The sequence below is a fragment of the Lonchura striata genome, chromosome 6 (genome assembly GCF_046129695.1).
Source record: "Lonchura striata isolate bLonStr1 chromosome 6, bLonStr1.mat, whole genome shotgun sequence".
NCBI classification, from domain to species: Eukaryota; Metazoa; Chordata; class Aves; order Passeriformes; family Estrildidae; genus Lonchura; species Lonchura striata.
In genome coordinates this window covers 9,638,978-9,659,295 of record NC_134608.1, presented here as the reverse complement: position 1 = coordinate 9,659,295, position 20,318 = coordinate 9,638,978, and the positions used below count along the sequence as shown (strand labels likewise).

The 20,318-nt window shown below is 41.3% G+C and overlaps 1 protein-coding gene across 1 annotated transcript in view; it reads left to right on the top strand.

The window, feature by feature from the left end:
• The window catches only part of KIF26A (kinesin family member 26A), a 95,837-nt gene that overhangs the window by 13,796 nt on the left and 61,723 nt on the right, over positions 1–20,318 (top strand). Inside the window, exon 3 of the mRNA XM_077783938.1 lies at positions 18,500–19,000. Coding sequence (XP_077640064.1) covers positions 18,500–19,000 — 501 coding nt within the window. The remainder of the gene's footprint in view (positions 1–18,499; positions 19,001–20,318) is intronic.

Below are 20,318 nucleotides of genomic sequence, written 5' to 3'. Positions count from 1 at the left end.
CACATGCAGCTCAAAAGCAAAGTAGCTCTGTTTGTGCTGTAAGAATTTAGTTGGGTTTCTGCTTCTTATTGCCAAGTCTTTTGGTGACACAGAAGATGTGTTATATGCAGGGTTGGCTTTCCTGACTCACCCTGAGCTCTTCACTGAGTGTTTTATTCCTGTGGGAGGGTTTGGTTCTTGGAAGATTGGGTGCAGTGAGAAGTGTTAAAGAACTAAAATGCAGAACACATAACCCTAGGAAGTGAACACAAGTGAGAACCTAAAGACATTGTCCTCTGAGGTGATTAATTGGAAGTCTCTACTTTTTTGTTTTATTTTTATGATTTTTATTTTAATTTCTCTTGCTAGAATCATAGAATATCCTGAGTTGGAAGGGACCCACAAGTCTAACTCCTGGCCTTGGACAGGACCACTCTAAGAACCACACCACACTGGTCCAGGCTCAGTCTGATTTTCCTTCTTTTGACTGGATCAACAGTCCTGTTTGCTAGTGTTAGAAAATTGTCCATGGCATTCTGTCCTTCCAAGAGGCTGTACTTGTGCTTTCTTTGGGAAAACTGTGTCACTAAGCATAATGGTAAGAAATGGTCCACCTGCTGCTAAAGGAGTGAGCTGAAAAATGTCTGGTTATTCAACAAGAAAAAACATAGAATCACTGTGTGAAAAACGAACTTCTTTCTGTACCTGAACAGGATTTCTGAAGTCTGTGCAAGAACTGAGTTAAGGTAATCCTGATTTTACAGAGTGAGTTAACCCAAGAGTGATGCTTGGAGTGGTCTGTGCAGTGAGTTAACCCGAGAGTTTTGTAGCTCAGCTGAGTACAGTGCAGGAGTGACATCAGTGGGGGATTAGAATAAGCTTTGTTATCTTCAAAGGCTGTTTACTTAGTGGCTGGAGGATCGCTGTTTGTAGGCAGAGGTAGGAAATGTCCTGGGGCAGGTGGGAGCTGACAGCGTTGCAGAGAGCCTGTGGTGTTTCTCCTCATGCATCCCTGCATTGCCCCCCCATCCTGCTGGCTGCCACTGCTTTTGTGTACTCCACCCATACACAGGTCTTTAACAGAGTGCCAAAGTTATTTTGGGTGCTAAACACTGAACCCGAGCAGTATCCTTATTTTCTACGAATCCTGGAACAGTGTAACTTGTATTTTTCTTACATGTACATATGTAAGAAAAATATCTGTAAGCTTTCCTTAAAATATTGGTTATAGGTATCTTAAAAACCTCGGAGCTGAGTTCTGAGGATAGTTACCTGCCCTTGGGTATTTCAGCTATTGCTTGTTATCACATGAAAGACAATTTAGATTTGGGTTTTTGGAGGATTCTTGTGCAGCTCCTGGGTCTTTTCTGCAGAATTCCTTTTGACAGCAGTTAAGTTACATCTGATCTCCAGAAAGAGGACAACCTGATTCACAGATTTATGTATAAAAACTGTTCTAAACTAATTTGGAGCCCACTGGGATACATGTCCCACATGCAAGTATTCAGTTTTTTTCTCAGGAAAACATCCCTGTAAAAGTGCTCTTGAAAGCGAATTTTCGCCTCATTGGCATTTTTCAAAAGACAAAACACAGATGCAGTGTTCCAGGCAGATATATTTTTGTTCCCAGCTGTTTTGAATGCTCATTTGATGTTAAGTCTTTGTTCAATCCAGTCCTATGTCATTAATGACTCTGGAGTAAGTAGGTGCACAGAGCTGGAGGAAATCCTGTTTCATGCGTTCCTATTCTAGGAGAGCCTCAGAAAGACTAACAATAATGCAGCTCAGTGAGCTAATGGGTAAACACAGTAAGAAATAAAACGTGCTTGTTCCTTACTGAAGCAGAAAAATAGCTTATGAAGCATAATGTCTTTGATAAGTGTAGATAATGTGACCTGCTTCAATCTGTGGATTAAGACATTAACTGGCAAAGGTAAAACAGCTTCTCGTAAAGAACCTGTCCCTCTGGTTGTAAAGGAGGTGTCAGCAAATATTAAGGAGAATTAAGGAGGAATAGAAGCCCAGTCATAACCCAGTGGAGTCACAAGAAAGGTGAACTCCCATCCAAGGTCAGGGGTTGTGTTGTGCAGCTCAGCCTTGCCCTGACTCCCAGGTGGGCACTTGCTTCCAGCCAAGGGGTGGGTAGTGCAAAGCAAAGGTCTGGTGGAGCTGGGTCTGTGGGTGTCCTCTTTATGGTCCTCCCAAGATGCTGTGGGAAGGAGAAAACGGGAGCATCCTCCACCTTTTCCTTCCCTCTGCTGAGTAAGGTTTAGAAGTGTTAGTTTTCAAGAGAAACCAGGGTTCTTGTAGGAATTTCTTCATGGAGTTGTTGAGGAAGTTAAGTCTGGATTTAGAGCTTTTGATCCTGGTCAGTGGATAGATAGCAGGTAAAAAAGAAAACAGGATAAAATTTTGTGGACTTTTTTTTTTTTTTTTTTTTTTTTTTTTTTTTTGAGAAAACAATGTGAAATAGTGAGGGTTTTCCATCATCTAGCTTCTACAGCAGCCTGTGTCAATACAGCAAAACATGAGAGCTCCAGCCCACTCACACTGTGCTGCAGGCCTCCCTAGGGGCCCGGGGCAATTCAGCTAGTAGTGCATTTTTAGATAAGCTTACCCCATTTAGCACATGCATTTTGATCAGCCTGCGGTTACAGACGAGTGACTTGCATGCATATGTACCTGAGCCCTGGTGTTGGTGTTCCTCAGACATACACTGGTTTTATGAGCATTAATCTGATGTGTGCACTTGAAGCCTGTTTCCAGTCCTTCTCTACCTTTGTCTTTTTTGGCTGCAAAACAGCAGAGATCCCTTTTCTTTGAGAGTAGGCAGAACTGTACTTGTGACATATCTTAAGACTGCTTAGAAGATATAACCTTATTTAAGTGCTTGTGATTTATCTGGTTTTGCTCTATTTGATTCCTTAAATGTCAGCCACTGTGAACAGTTCTAGGATTTTCCTCCTTTATTTGGGAAGTGTCAGTTGATGAGAAGGCAGCTGATGTGCTGAAAGCATCACTCCCTTAGGAATTTGGTGTGTGAAGTGTTTAGCTGGGAAGAAAGCCTTTTGTTTTTGTTTTCTTTGCTTCCCCCCCCCCCCCCCCCCCAACCCCCAAAAAGCTTCGGTTTTGCCCTGCTGGTTTAATGGTTAAAGAATGCTGCAGCTCAGCTGTGCAATGCCTTTCAGGTAGTGAGAGGTATCTGAGGAATGAGGGGGATCCCATGGGAATGACCTGAGCTGACAGGTGTGTACACAGCCCCAGCTCCTGCCAGGAGAGCATCAGTGCAGCAGCACCTTCTGGTGCCTGGGCACCTGCCTCCCTACCTGTCTCCAGCACTTCTGCTCTCCTGTGCTCCTGGAGAAGGCAGCCCCTTCAGGAGACCTTGGCCTCGGTGGAAGGAGCTGGTGGAGCCCCGATGGCGGGAGGGAACTGGGACACCGAGTGCATCTTCTGCAGAGGAGCAGCTGCTCTGGCTCCTGATGCACACAGTGATTCTTGGTGCAGGGTTTAGGGGAAGGGAGGGAAGGGCTGGAAATGCATTTGGCATCGCAAGCTTGTAAATGCCAGGTGGAAAGTGCAAGGCGGGAGGTGGCTTGAAGCATCTCCCTCTCCTAGACCCTGCCAGCTGTGTTAACCCCGAGAGGGGCTCCAGGAAGGATGGAAACCATCCAATTGCCACTGCTTTCCAGAAACACTTGAGATCAGAGTCTTACACATATGTATCACCTCTCGTGTATCTTGTTTGTTTCAGGTTATGTTGTGATGGCAGTCCTGATCATTATCTCTTTTTAATTTTCAAGAGCATGATGTATGTGGCTACACCTACTGCGCTCAGAGATTTCACTGCAAGATTAGAGACGTGTTTAGGAAATTAGTAATGAGAGAAAAACACGTAATTAAAAATGATATCAGTTTGGAAGCTCATCCATCTTCAGCCAGCTTGCTGGAAGAGAAGGGAGTCTTACACAATACCTAGTGGTGGGAAAATGCATTTGGCTCTCCACATTTTAAACAGGAAGGAACTATTTAAATGACAGACTTACAATAGTAATTGGGGCATTTACTTGTGAACACTGGATAACATATTGTAGTTGAATAATATTGCAGTAATTCTGTATAAAGTTAAGGCAGATCTTGTTATATTTGTTTACTTTGGATAATGCCTTCACACATTTTTTTTAAAACTTACTTGGAGCCTTTCTAAAACAATAGCATTCATATTTTGAGATAGTCATACTTACATATGCCAAATATTGTCTACAACATTATGAGGATGCACACTTAACAATTAATTTGTTTTCTGAGATGCAATTTTATGTGAAATGTCTTAAATTCAAAATCTGCAACAGAATTCTACCTCTTCATCCCCCACGACCATTATAAAGTTGCCATATGTCTTATAATGTGCTCAGCACAATATGCAATTGCTCAGACTGTGAATTTCCTCTCATTTTATGATGAAATCCTTAGTTTAGAATAATTTTATTCTTTAGTAGGAGAAACACCATTTGGTCATATATGGTTCATTATAAAATGTGGTAATTTTTAAGCATTTCAAACACTACATGTGCTTCATTTGAGTTTTTATGCCATTTTTCATGAACAATTAGCAGTACCTTGTTGTCATTTTTGTCATGAAATGCCCATAAACTCAATTATCTTCCTGTTTGGTCCCACTTACAAACACACAGAAAACCCAAGCAGATGTCAGAGCAATAACCAGGTGTATGTTGTAGTACTTTGCAAACTTTTAATTGCTGCAGGGATGTTTGCTAGTTAATGGCTGTGTTTATTAAGTGTTCCTATCTGTTGTGCCTTGTTCAGGAGTGCACCTTACATGTGGGATGCTCAGGCTGGTTTATCCAGTGGCAGCCTGGGAGTAACCTTGCAGAGGGATGTGATTTTTCAGTTAAGTTGTTTGTAGTGTAGTTAGCAAAACTACTGAAGTGCTCGTGGTGTAGGGTCCCGTGTAATCAAGTATTCTCTGATCTTTGGCTGGGTGCTACTGGTGGCTGTTGACTGTCCACCTCTGGAGAGGTGGTGGGTGTTGTTATCTGGGAGGATGGACAACAGATGAGGATGGTGTGGCCAAAATGCTCCCCAAAGTTCAGCAGTTCTTGATGGTGCTTGGAGCAGCCCTTAGTTGGTGGCTGAGGGACCCTTGGTGTCTCAGAGCTGGAGGTCAGCAACTGTGGTGGAGAGCGTGGACAGCTCCTTGGCATTCCCTGCTGTGCTTAGCCAGGGAGAACTGGCTGTCCTGGAGGAGTGTGAGGAGAAGCACAGTCTTTCTTTACAGCCTCCTTGGGGTCTGTGCTCTTGTGCATGAAGGGGGAGATAGAGATATGGACCGAGGATATCTCCAGATGCTCTGTGTTCCCTGCCCAGAAGCAATGGCAGTGCAGGAAAAGGAGATCCTTGATTCATGACCCTGTGCAGTCCTGCAGATTTGTACTCAGACCAGGCCAGAGTGCCAGGATTGGTTCTCAGATATGTGTTGATGAAACAATGACAGAGATCATCTTTTCCCAGGAATTAAATAATTGCTTCCTGGATGAAAGGACCTAACATCTGGCTCTTGGGTTTCATGTATTTTATCATGTAGATGTAACTGTTTGCTTTGTTCCTGCAGTAATGTTAACCTACTAATGTATGAAGCTGTTTCAAGTCAGTGAAAACCTGCATATAAATCTTTATTACATGTACTTGATTGTCTTTAACTCTTTATAAGATATAATTAGCACCCAGTAATCATATTGTGGTGCTGTTTCTGTGATTACCCTAGCAGTTAGTGTGCAGTGCAATCCTGGTTTTATAGACTGGAGCTAACATTAATTTGATTGGAATAAAGGACAAACAGCAGCATGGGTTGTTGGCCATGTAATTTTCTCACCTTTCTGCTGCCCAGTTCTATTGCCTCCTGCAGTTATGAGAGGTGGCTTGTGATTCAAAAGCTGTGATCTTCAAAATGTGTTCCTTCAAGTTGAAGTGGGGCCACTTTCAGGGATGGTGTCTGTGGTGGGAGGGAAGAGGAGGATTGTGGCAGCTCTTCAAGGCTGGTAACTCGGTGAAGCACTAGTGCCTAGAAATGTTTTGATCCTATTGTAATGAATAGCTGCTAGTTCCTGTTGTTGTTTCTGTTTTGATTGAGTGCCCAGCTGGTGTGTGGTGCAGATAGGATGTTGGGGCAGGGAAAGGAAGTAACTGTCAAAAGTGCATCTCCCTCAGGAAAGCAAGAATGTGGAGGCATGGTGGAATTGGGGTTTAAATAGCACTTATTTTTCCTTGGTTTTCATAGTGCACTGACCATATGCAATTTTCCACATGCTGGGTAATGGAAAATTGGCCCCAGAGGAAGTCACTTTGTAAGTCAAGTTTGGGATTATAAAATCAATCACTCTTGGGTCACTAATTGATGTGGAAGATAGGAATTTCCTATACAGTATGATAAGTTCATTGGTTTTCTGGCAGGGTGTGTACAATGCAATGTTTAGCCAATGATATTCTTTCCTGATTCTGTTGTTAACTCAGGAAAAGCATCAGGTCATTTACAGCTACACCCAAACTGTGGGTTTGTTTCTGAGTTGTAAGGGGAGGGTGGAGGAAGTTTCTCATGTAGTATCTACATGTGCTTTATGAAGTTTGTTTTCATCTCTTTGTGGCATAAAAGCAAAACTTGGCAGCCGTGTGGGAACCATCAAGATTGATTGCTCTTGTGTTAAGCATCTTGTATCTCTGAGTTTATATCAACACTACACTTCTTCCAGCAGCAGCATCTGGCTCATTGGCAAGCTCTGTGGACAGTTGTTTTGACCACTCTGGAGATGCCTCTGGCTGTCATGTGGCTGCTACTTGGCCGTGCTGCTGTTATTCTAGCTGGCCCCATTTTCATTTATTTCGTTTTTGGCTTACCTTTGTTTCTGATAAATTGCTCCAGAGACTGTAGTCTTGAATAGATCTTGCCTAACACTCTCATGCAGGAACTTCTATGAGATGCTGATGTTAATTTATTTCAGTGACTGTTTGCTGATGGAACCTGGAGCAGTAACATCCCAGCCTGTGCCTTCTGTGCAGGTTTTCCCCATGAATCACAGCATCAGCCCTATGGAGTAAAACACACATCTTTGAGCATATCCTGCATAATGGCTTTCTCTTAGACTGGAGCTGCAAGCATACATCAAATATTAGCAGTGCACAGTCAGTGTCTGGAATGGTGCTGAAGGTCCTGGAATCAGCCACTTGGATTTTACAAGATGACCATTGGGAGCAGGGTTTCTGGCCTTGCTGATATAAACTGTCACAAGAGCAAAGAGTAGTGTGTGTCAGTTCTGGATTTATATCCTCAATTGCTGTCCCTGCCTGCTTGATTGTGGTTTTTATTCATATACCATGTACTTTAAAAATGTTATTTTTTTTAGAAGTACTGGGGGTCTGGAAGACACATGAGCTTAAATAAAAGTGAGGGTTTCTTAAAATATTAAAACATCTATTTTCATTAAAGAAGCCTGCCAGGTTCACTACTTCTTATGGTTAAAATTAGGAGAGCTGTGATGTGCAGGAGGTGGGACAAGGTACTTATCTTCACTGCCCTTTAACTCTGATGATCTCTAGAACTGCTTCAGTGCTGTCCACAATGGGGGCTAAATGACAAACTAAGGTTTTATAAGGATGTTAGCAAGGATTACACACCTGGTTTAAAATGTGTATTTGCATCTGTAATGATAATACTAAGGCAACTTGGATGTCAGGGTTTTTTTTTTTTAATGATTCACTGCAAATTTGACACATAATGCCAGAAAACCTTGTTTAAAAAAGAATGGGGAAGTTTTCACACCAAGATGTAACTTAAGTCATCACCCAGCAACTGCACATATGCATTTCATGGGCATTTTATGAAATGGAGAGGCAGGTTGGTGAAAGAGTTCATTGCTAATTTGAAATTAGGAACAGGGATATTTCAATTTAGAGGGAGATATTATGACTTTGCATTCAGTATGAATGTTGCCATGGATTTCTTAATGGCCCAGGTCTCACTCTGGGGCTATAATTTCTATTCTTAAAAGAACCCTTTCTTCCTCTCTGTACTTGGCCTTTTCCAGCAGGTGATGAGGTAGCTTCTTTTCCAAGGTCCCAGAACAAAAATTAAAATAAAAACATCCTTTTATGTAGTGCCTTCAACTGAATGGAAACATAAATGTATCCTATGATGTTAGGCATTGTCTACAGTTGTGGAATTTCTACAGAGGTAATGTAAGATAAAGTCAATGTTTAAGAGCCTTGTTAAATGTGACTGGTAGGAGAGCTAGTGCCTTTCATCTCTTAGCTGCTGGTTTTAATAGGATCTGGCTTGAAGGGTTTTGAAAGCTGTTGCCAGGTATTTGATTGCTTCTGTGTCTCAGGAGACAAGGCTTGTTTTGTGTGTGTGTGAGGAGCCTGAAAGAGTTTGCAGAGGTATTTTTGCCAATCATCTGTGGGCATGTCTACGTGTGCATGTGTTATAGGCAGACATAAGCTCACTTTGCCCATGGGTTTAATATGTTTACATCCTGTGCCTTAGCAGAGTTTATAAACCCTATTAACATGGCTTTTGAGGTGCTTTGAGCATGGGCAGAGTGGGTTTTTGTCTGCCTGCGGGCATAGCCCCACGGATTTATGTTTGTAGAATACAGACCTTGGGCAAAGGGAGCTGCTCCTCTTTGATTACACCAGTCCTTTGAATGGTGAGATGTTGCACATCTTGCAGTTTTCACAGGACCACTGCAGGGCTTCCTAACAAGAGGATTACAGGTGGATATTCATCACCAGACTGTTGTCATTCCATTCACATGAGTGTGGTTTGTCGGTTTGATAAAGGCAATTCTTACCTAAGCCCTTCTTCTGAGAGCTGCTCCCACTCTGTTCATTCCCATCCTGGATTGGTACTGGGGCTTGTCCTGACCCAGGTGCAGCACCAGCATTTGGTCTTGTTAAATCTTATGAGATTCCCATCAAATGGAATTGTCCAGCTCTCTCTGGATGGCACCCTGTCCTTCAGGTGTGGATGGTACCCTGTCCTTCAGGTGTGTCAGCTGCACCACTCAGCTTGGTGTCACCTGCAAATCTGCTGAGGCTGCCCTTGATCAGCCTTAATGAAGATGTTAAATAACACCAGTCCCAATATGGACCCTGAGGGACACCACTTGTACCTGATGTCCACTGAGATGGACAGATAGGATTAGCTGGACTTGCACCTTCTAATTTAGGCATCTCATTTGGAGTCCTAAAACTGGTCCCTAAAGATGTAGGGAACAAAATGTAGCAATATTTTGAAATGGAAGAAATATAGTTTCTATACTTTGTAAATGAAAATTGAAAGTGGGATATAAAATGTAGCATAATTAATGATAAAAGAAAGTTTTGAGTGTGGTGATGATGGGTTGTATTTGATAGAAGAATTTTTCAAAGTGTATAGAGGGTCACAACTAGGAGAAGAGGTATGAAATGAATACAGGAATGATGCAAGTTGGAAATCTTGCTGTGAGCAAGATAGTGTAGGTTACTAATAGTAACTAACAGTCATCTAAGTAGAGCAATATTTTGAAGTCTGTGGCCCTTGGACCCAAGCAGACTCTGTGCACAGATAAGTTACCCATCTTCCCAAAACTAGTATCATAGGGCTGGGGAACAAACTTCAGATCTTTAAAAAGTTAGTCCAGCTTTCTCCTCTGGAATGGGGTCATCTATCTCTTGATCACGTCCCACAGATGTTTTTCACCTGCTCTTTAGAAATTTTCAAAAGAACAAGATTTCTCAACAACATTGTGTAGCAATTGCCTGTGCTCACTCACCTTTGATAGTTTTTATTGAGTTTTCTTTGCTTAAAAGTAGAATGATTTCATATTTTCCTTACCCAAGTGGATCTAGAAAGCAATTTGTCACCAGTCTCTTTGTAACCACTTTTTGTACTGGAGGACTCTGATTACTTTTCACTCTTCTAAACTAAATAAACCAAACTCCTTTAACTTCCCACAACATTCTTGTTTTTTAAACTGCTATTTGTCCTGTAGACATGCCTCAAATGGTCTGTCTCCAGCTGTGTTTTATCTGGCTGGGATCATACTTCACCCTAATGAGATTCTATAGGAGGATCACTCAATTCTTTGGGCAATGTCCTCCACCTGCAGAAATCCCTTGGGATCTGAATATTTATTTTTAGTTTTTAAGCTGGGGTGAGCAGTGAGATAAATTGCTTCTATGCCCTGGCATCTTATGTGAAACTGAGAAACACCAATGGACCTTACTTCCATCCTAGTCCAGAGATATTGAAGGCACAGGACCACAAGGTGGCTGTCAGCAGATTTGTGAATTTCCTTGCTGAAGTTGTGCCGCTGAAGAGTGGTATTAAAAAAAGCCGTCCAAGAATCCACTTTAAAGAGCTCCTGGATGAGCAGTTTGGAGAGGGAGGTGGTGTCTCATACATGCCACCTAGTAAGCAAAGGAGCTGAAGCAGACTCTTCAGGCAGAGTGTGGCCAGCTTGTGGTTGAGGAGTTACAGATGCTCTTCATTGTTCCTTGACTATTCATCCCTGTTAGGTTTTTTCCCATTTTTTTTTTTTTCTTTTTCTTTCCCTGAAGTCCAAGCAGGGAGAAAAACTTAAAACTCAACTCCACTACAGTTCTCCCTAAATTCAGATGTAAACCCAAAATTTTTCAGCCAACAATTTTTTTTTTTTTTTTTTGTGAAGCAGTCAAACTGATGCAGTGGAACTTAATTAAAATGAAGAATAAGTGCAATCCACTTTTGTAATAATAAAAACTGCATGGTGTGCTAACTGTGCAGTGGATACAATAATTTGTTGCTTGCAAGTGAGTGCATAATGGGCAGCCTTTTGGTTGTGAAGGCTAAATCGTTTCTGTATGGTCTTCAAATATTCATTTACCAAATAATTGATAAAATGAGCAAGTGAATGAGACACTAAGAGAGTGTGATCCAATGCCAAGTGCTGGTTTCCATAGTTGATTTTAAATCTACATTATGCTAATGATGTTCATTTGGAAAATGTGTCCACTCCCTAACTTCTGCTGCTCAGTGTTCTGTTAATTGGATTCAGATGGTTGGACTGAAGCAGTGGTAGGGTTTGTATATAGAGGAGTGTTCCAAGCAATTTTTTTTTTTTCCTATGCAGGCTTTCTAAGTTAGAGTTGCTTTCACTGTGGCTGGTGTCCAGCTGTTCTTGAACTCCCTCATCAGAGGTCTGTCTGATACAAACGGGCACAGTTCTACAGGGACAAATGAAGTTCTGATCACTTAAACATGCTGAAGATCTCATCTGGGGCGTGACTCCTCTCCCAGTCCATTGGGCTGGCTGGGCTGGGCTGGGCTGCTGGGCAGAGTTCATCAGTGAGGGAGTCCTTTTCCCCAGGCTCACAGTGCAATTTGTAATTCTGGAAACACAGGCTGTTGACTGAATTCTAATAGTAGGAGCAGCCTTTTGTTTCCCATAAAATGCTATTAAGAATTGGTGTTTCCAAGGCATTTTGACAAGGCAGCATGTTTCTGTGTAGTGGTGCTGTGCTCTGATTTTCATCCCTGTGCTGAAATTCAGAGCTGTTCTGTTACCTGGATAGCCTCACAGAACTCAGACTGTGTGTGGAGTTGGTGGCATTCAGTGTGATGACATCAGATAGCATCGTTTTCCCAAGGAGCTGTTCTAACCCATGCACACTTGGTTGGCTTTGAAGAGGAAAGAGAAGTTGTGACATTTTATGCAGTTGTAACTGTAATAGGCAGAGTTTTTATAATCTGATTTACTGTGTTCATAGGATAACCAAGTTTTTTACCCTGGTTTCAAAGAAAAAATAATTAGGCATGGAAAGCTCTTCATCTTTTAAACAAAAAAGTCTAATTTCTGCAAGAGGATTTTGTCTGAATTTCTGAAAGTCAGCTTTGTCCAAGTGGCTATTTCTGAAAGTAGAATCAAACAAAGGCTTTTCAGACACCAAGTATTGTGTGGTGATAAATATGCAACAATTTCTTTCTGCTGCTTCTGAAGGTTTATAAAAGAAATAAGAGGGAAATTAAAAAAGACACAATATGCGTTGGAAGATGGTGTTTTCACATGAACAAAATCAGTACTGAATTTACATTGTGAAGTTATAGTAAGCCTCACAGCCAAGAGGGAAAATTAAAAGATTACTTAAAACCAACAATAAACATGCAAATTAAAAGTCATAAATTTTAAATGAAGTCATACACTATTAAAAATAAGCATAAAATTGCATACTAGTTTGGATGTGTAGTTTATAGAACACACCAAATGTTAAAATTGGATTAAATTAAGAAAAACATTTTGCAAAGGCAAGTAAAATATCTGTTTAATTAGATTGTAAAGAAAGAAGATTAAAAGTAATATTTTGTGAAACAGTAATTACTGTTTTTCAGAAGTAGTCAGGTTCCTATGTGTTGATCTAAATTTACCGGTGATAGCAGATCTCTTTGGGGTCTTTTGTTTTGTTTGTGTCTTTTAATTATTTTAAATGGCAACCACTACCTTTATTTTGTTTTCTTTGCACTGAACACACTGCATGGCTGTTTGCTCCAGTACTCTGCCAGCTCATGAAAGCAAATCTGGGAGATCAGCTCATCCCCTCTGGTTCTGAGAGGTTAAAAGCCAACTCATTGCAGGGGACTATACAGCAAGATAACAGGAAAGGCAGCTGAAGCCATTGGGAGGTGGGCTGAGGTGCTGATGGGAGCCTGAGATGTAAATAAACCAGATTGCTCTCATTTCCTCTTTCCACTGTATTATGCATTCCAATAGCACTATTCATCTTTATGACAGACACCTATTGCTGTAACTTTACTGCAGGCCACTGAAGTACATTAAAGTGGGCAGGAAATGGAAATAAATAGAGTTCAGTGGAGCTGCCGAATAACTAAACACGGCGCAGTCATTTTTAGTGCGGGGTCGCGCGGTTTTGAGCGGCTTTATCGTATTGCTGGGCTTTTGTCAGAAAGATGGGCCCTGTTTAAAAGAGATACTGTGTAATTTTTTTATATAAGTAAGAAAATGTGCTTGCGGTTTTTTTTTTTTTTTTCCCCAAACTCTTTGGGATGTCAGAGATGAAAAGAAATTGGGTTGAGTCTCAGCTGGGCCGAGTCAGGGGGATATGTCTGTGTGCACTACCTCAGGTTGTGGCTGGAAACAGAATAATGGGATTGGAGATGTGAAGAAATCCTGCTAGGAGATAGAACGGGAGGAGGGCCACAGTCTGCTGGCTTAAATTAACCTTCCACGTAAAGGTAGTGAGACTTTACTGTAAGGAGGCTGAATAGAATTCAGCCCTACTTTTTTCCTAATGCCTGTACATTTGGCTCACTTTGGAAATGTGGATTGCTTTCCTGCTTGTTCAGGGGAATGCTTTCAAGGACAGTAAAGCTACATTGTAGGTTCCAGATACCCTTAACCCGCAAGAGATGGGACTTCAGGTGAATTCTGTTTTTGTGTTTGTTTTTCCTTGATTGTTTATATTCTGATAAGATTAGGTCAGTGACTGAATGAATTCACAACAAGGGTTACTTGAAGACTTAAAGCTCATATTTTCACTCCCTTGAGATTAGTCAGATAGTTGGAAACTTCTCTTAAAAAAAATCATTAGCATTGTTTTTTTTTCCCTTGATTGCATTGAACACTCTTTGGGTTTTCTGAATATAGTGCTTACTTTTTTTGTTTGTTTGTTTTCACAATGACTACTATGTAGTTGAAAGCATGCATCAACCTTCAAGGTATTTGTCAATATAGAAGATAACTAGGGAATATTTCACAATGTCATGTAAGATAAAAACTAATTTGTAAGCAGCACAGCAGAGATTTGGAAGGACAATTAAGACAAAAAGTCATTAACATTGATTCTTGTGCACTGGGATAGTATATTCCTTTCTCCAAAAGCATCCTTTAAAAATGTTGTTCACCTCAGTCTGTATTTAATTATATATTTCAGTGTGACATTCAATGATTCTTCTTTCTTTTAAATTCTATTTATGTCAAGACTTTAATTCAATTCAGAATACTGCTCCGGATACACTCACACTGCAGAAGCCAGTGCCAGGCAAAATTGTGGGTAATTACTGAGGATGGTTGTTGGCAGTTTGACTTTTCATCGTTTGTTCGTCATCGTTTGTTCGCACTCTGTGCAGAGTTCCTCGCTGAAAGGATTAGGTTACAGATGGGTGGGTATTACTTCAGGGACTTCTTAAGTGAGAATCCAGATGCTGCGCTGCCTCCTCTTCTCTTGCTTAGTTTGGGAGTTAGAAGTCAGTAGCTGCAGGTAAGATTCAAAGCTTGTATCTTTGTTTCTCTTTTTCAGTGGAAAAAACCCTCTCTATTCTTTCTTGTTAGCTGAACAGAAAATCTAACTGCAAACTCTAAGTAGATGAGAAATATAGATTGAGCTGTACTTTCAAAATAATTTAATTTAAGTGCAGTTATCACTGACAAACTGCTTCAAGTTCTCAGAATAGTTCAGGTCCAGGAAGATAATTTGGTGTTTCATGCTTTGAAAACCTGGCTGTGACTTTGGTGTCTAAGCTGTAGCAGGGATTTTTTGGTGATATTGACCTTTGGGCTCATCCCAGTTACTTTGAATTATGTCTGTAGTTTCAAGGGCAGTGGTCTGGGGATGTAGTATTTTACAGCTGTGAAATGTGGGTTTTGTTTGTGTGCCCCACATGCAGCACGTGGTGTTGGTCCTCACTTGCTTTCATGTGAGGCAGCAGAGCTGAGCTCTCACACCAGAGAGGGAAACCTCAGTTAGAGACTGTTTCCTTCTTGCTGTTGCAAGTAGCAACTTTTGATGTGCTTTCAAATCTGTGCTCCTTTTCCCTACTCCTGCTTTCAGAGGTAAAGCCTGAAGGCAGGCTTTGGGCTAAATGCTCTAATGCTGAAGGAAATTAGTGTTTTGCTGTGTGTTCTAGTGGGAACACAATCCTGGTTTTCCAAGTTTACCATCCAGCCCAGCTGAACTTGCAGACCATTTCTGTGAGCTCCTCTCATGTGGGCAGTTTGCATGTTTGTGTCTAATCTCCCAGCAGCAGTTGGCAAGCTGGCTTGTGTCTGTAAGAACTGCTTGCTGAAAAGCAGTGGCAAATTCAAGCATTCAGGAAATTTGTCCTCATATAAGAACATGTAATTATCTCATGCCCTGACCTTGCTGGGGGCTGCTGGGCTCCTCAGTTCCTAGTGGGACCATTTATTTTACAATTCTAACAGTCTGTGATGTTTGAATATATAAAATTTGTTAATTTGCAAAAGTTAACAAGCTGAGTCTGAAATTAGGGTTTTGGTTTTTGCAGTGGGAGGGGAAGCTGTGAATGTTACAGCATCACAGTATTCTGCTTATCCTGCTTGTTCAGGAGGAAAGAAGAGCATTTGGAAAGTAGGTGTGACAAAGACAGCATAGTTTATTTATGCAATAGAGGAACAAAAGAGTCATGTTCTTTGTAGCACAGCAGACTAAAGAGGTTTTGGAGCACTGTTTGGAACTTGTGTGTTGTATGTTTAATTTTTGTGCCATTCCCCTAAGCGATTTGCACACCCCCTTTGTGTGGCTCGCCTGGCTGCTGGTGGAGCTGTAGCAAGGATGGCTTTGGCTGCTTCACTTCTCCCATGTGTGTGTCACACATTTGGTCACTCAACTTTTATTTCTTCCCCCTTTTAAACATGAGAGTGTAACTCCCACCCCAGCCTCCTTAGGGTGTGAGCTGCTGAAGCAGGAGCTCCCCAGGACCAGGCATTGTCACAGGGCAGGAAAACCTCTTTAATGGGGCTGGCTAAACTTTTAAGTTATAGTTAATGTTTTTAACAGTAACTTGTGTTTCCTCTGGCCTTCACGCCCAACCATTAGCCAGGTGTTTTTGTCTCTCAGAGTGGAAAAATAAAAGTAATTTAACTATCCAGCTGGGCCCTCACTGAGGTGCTGGAGAAGGTTGGCCACAATGCCAACTGGGGGTCACAGAGGCTGGATGTGTGGGTTAAGAGGCTCCTTGTAAAGCTTGGCAAAGTACAAGCATTGGAAATGAGATGCCTTTATCTTTCACTATAAATAAATTATGAGGTTTAAATTTGGCATGCTATGTGTCTAAGAGCTTTGGTCTGTGTAATTTTCTAAATATATATATTTTTAAAATTTATTTTTGTTCCCCCCTTTAATATGACATCGACTTGATTTCTTTGTAACTGCGAGACAGGCCTGACTCTGATCTGCCTTATGCTGTAAACTGTGTTTATGGAGCTAGAATTGGGGTCATTAATTTTCTTTACATCAAAAGAAGTAATTTCTTTTAAATGAGAAGCCTGTTTCACCTAGTAATTCGCTTTAATTGCTTATTTGAAACTTTTGACATCTGATAGCAATTTAAACATTGCCAGATGAGGCTCATGCAGTTGGGACGTGCAGGTGCTTCCTTGTGTGCCCAACTTGGATCAAAGGAGCGAGCCCAGGGATGTGCCTGGTGCAGACGGGGCACCCGGTGCTGGGAGCTGCTGTGTTTCGGGGCTCTTTGAATGGATGCTGTGTGTCAGCCTCTGCAAGTATTTGCTCAGAGGGCTCTCCCTTGGAGAAGTTTCTGAGGAGCACTGAGCACGGTGCTGTTTGTTTTTCTTGGGAGATAGACTGCATGGCCTTTGTTTTACCCGAGGCTAAATAGTGCTTGCAGCACTGAGTCTCTGTGCTTTTTTTAAAGTCTAACCACTAGCACTTTCTGCTGAAGGGATAGAAAAAAAATTTCTAAAATATTAATTGCTCTTTTTTTTCCTGACTAATATATCTTAATTTAGCATTGCCATCTTCTGGGAGGTTTGGTGGGAAAGAATTTTCTTCCTCATGAGGGTAAGCAAATGGTACAACTTCAAAGGCATTTTTAGCAGGAGCTAAGCCTCAATAAAAAGAAGAGACAAAAATGAAACAATGTCTCACTTCACTTTTTATACTGGTTCACTAATGTGAATCAATTTATTGTTCAGTTAGTGGCAGGAGAAACTTTTCTTAGCATGAGAAGTATTTTTTATTTTAAGTCAATAAACAATCATTTAGATTATTGCAGAAAGAGCAACTTTGGTTAATGGCTTTTGGCTGTGGAATAATGTGATGCTAGATATATTTACAATGGTTTCTATCAACAATGTACTGTGTCTCTTGAGAGATTAAACTGTTGCAGGAGTAGTCCAACAGCTGAACCTGAGATAAATTCTGTGCTGCTGCTGCAGAAGTTAAGCAGTATTTTAGTACTTTCTGAGTTCAAAGCAAAGCCAAAGTACCAATGCCAAGACTTCTTTAAAGAAGAGTTTTATTGATGTGCTTTGTAATTAAAACCAGAATGAGTTTTCTAATAGGACATTCATTTCCTAGAGAGCAATTGCAGCTTGGCATAAAGTAATACATTTTTAAAAACAAGTGCCAATCTGGGGATATCCCCAGCATATGTTGGAATGGCTGATTTACCAGCTATGTGTGTCCTACTTACTAACAAGAAAATTAAATATTTTCATTTAAAATAATTATACAAATAAACCTTTGGCTGTGCTGTGATTTCATTAAAACCTTAATTGTTTAGAGAGCTCTATGAGAGTGTGTGAAGTTGGGTCAGCTTTACTGCCTGGTGTTAGTCTTGATAGCAGATTTACGACAGGGCTGGATTTAATCTCTTGACTAATCTTTACAGTAGCAGGCCTGGGATGGGAGGGCGTTTGTGTGTTCAGGAGATAGGTAACTCTATCTCTGAAGTGGAAACACGGTGCTGGGTTTTAAAATGTCTCAGCAGCCTTAAAATGAACTAGCCAAGGGCTGGTGGGGAAATGCTCTGTGGTAACAAAATAGGTGTTGCTTTTAAATCAGTGTCTTAGTGTGCACATTGTCACACCTTCACACATGGCTGTAGGCTCAAATCTATTTCTCATTAAAGCAAGTGTAGCAGAAAAGAATATTGCAACATCTGGGTTGCAAAGATCAGAAATAACAATCCTGTGGGCAGCACCATGTAAACTGGCTTTTATGCCACTTGATTCATCATTTCTGAGGGTAAGGGCAGGAAGATTTTTACCAGGTCACGCATTAATTTTTCAAAATACTTTCAAGTCTAATTTTCCTTGGTTTCTGATGGTGGTATGCCTTTGAATCAAGTTACAGTAGGTTCAGCATCTCAACTAACGTTGTTCCTGAGCATGGGAAACACGCGTGCTGTAGATGTCTCCAAAGGAGAGTTAATTAGAAGAATGAGCAGTTATCAAGAACACTGTAGCTCCACTGTTTAATTCTGATTATAATTTTCATGCTGGGTCTAATACAAATGAATTCACTTCTGGTTTATTAATCCACTGTGGGCCTGTTAGGGTATAAAGCAAGAAAAATGCTGAGAGTTACCAGAACAGATTTAAAGCACTTCCGTGAGTGGAGAGCAAATCAGAGAACTTTTTTTCCCTCTCCTTTTTGTATTTCTGCACTGCTTAACTGACTATGTTTCCCCCCGCTTTCTTCACTTCTTTAGGACCCACGATTATCAGCTTTAATTTTTGACAAGCTTCAAGTGCCTGACTATTTACAGAAAAACAGGAATGAAGGAGAGAGCAGATGTGAAACTTGTGCCACTCACTTGAATCAGCTGAAGCAGGAAGCCATTCAGATGATGCACACCCTCAGCCAAGCCAGCTACCCGGAGATGCCCGACCTCCCGCCCGGCACCGGGGCTCTGACCAGCATGGTACCCAGGATGGTCACTGTCTCTTCCCAGAGGGACCTGCCCCTCATTGCTGGGCAGGTGGGCAGGCAGTCTGGAAAGTCGCCCAATCTCTTCTCTGCTGCAGAGAGGAAGAAAGGACTGGGATGGTCTCAAGGTGTGGGCAGCTTTCCCAACTCCAGCGTTCAAGTGACCGTGGCCCCCAGCGGTCTCAGTGGTGCCCTGAGCTCTGTCACCATCCAAGCTCAGCAGTACCTGGAGGGCATGTGGAGTATCTCCAGAGTGAACAGCTTCCTGCCTCAGGCTTGTCTAGTAAGTAGTGATAATTCAGCTGCTCGAGTTTTGTTTGCATGTGTGTGGACATACAGAGACAGATAAAATTTGTGTCTATACATAATTATCTTTGTGGGGATCAGCTAATGGTATTCAAAGCCGTGTTTCAAGAGCTGAAGAGTTAAAGAGCTTTGGAAGATGTTCTATCAGATGTCAGGAGGAATTTGCTTTCTTCTCTCACATGGTGAGATCCTTTCCTCAGATGTTTTTGCACCTATTTTAGCTTCATATATGCAGGTGATGTTATTTGTCTGTCACATACCTGGTAGCTCCTTTAGAAAAACACAAAAGGCCAAGTTTGTCACACATGAAGCTTTGGGAGCTTCGTGGTATTATATCAAAAGTGAACTTGACCCTCAAGTCTAATGCTGAGCTTCTAATGCTGTGTGCAGTTCAGCAGTTGCTGTTGTGATGCACAGCATTAATCTGCAGCTCAGATGTGTTGCAAAAGAGTTTGCTGCTGAGGAAGGGGCTCAGGAGGTTGCTTCAGAGCCACATGCTTGTAAATGTCACTGCGCTTGGATTTTCAGCCTTGATGTTGTTTTCCTGTATTGTGTGTATGTGGTGCAGGTTACTTTTAAAAGCAAATGCATTATGTGGCTATCTATGGAATTGTAGAAGGATACAGTACATGGCTGGTTTTGACTAAGATTTATTCCTGACCAGCTTTCAGATAGTGAATGAGGGAGTGTCTGTAATAATGAAATGTGTACAATTTGAAGTAATGGTTTTCATTTAAAGATGACATAGCAGATCTTGCAAGATCAGGTGTTTTGGTGCCAGCAGCTTTAAATTTAGCATAATGTCTTATGTGCTGTTGTATGTAAACACTACCTAATATTGCTTGGTAGCTTCAGCTGGTTGAGCTCCAAGATCATGAGAGATAAATATTTGAGTGCTGCTGTGTAACATTGCTTTTTCAGGCTGACTTGTGTTTCCTTCCAGAAAAGGCTTGGAGACTTGATTCCTCCCTTCCATACTTTTCTCTCTTAAGGAAATTTGTGAATTCACATAGATTCCACCTCTGAGGGGCTCCTATTTAAATCCAGTGAATCTCCACTGACATCAGGTCATTCACTGAGAAAACTGAAAATGGCCCGTTCAGCTCTTGGTAGTTTATAAGGAATTCTGCTATGAGAGCTTTTCTCTAAAATGTTGCTCCATGCATTAAGGATCAATTTGGCCATGTATGGTATACGATGTTACCTTTAAATTGCCTTCTAAGTTCTTTTTATATCACAGAAATAGAGAAGGAAAAATGGGAAAGCTGCTGGGCTAAGAAGCCTGCACTCTGAAA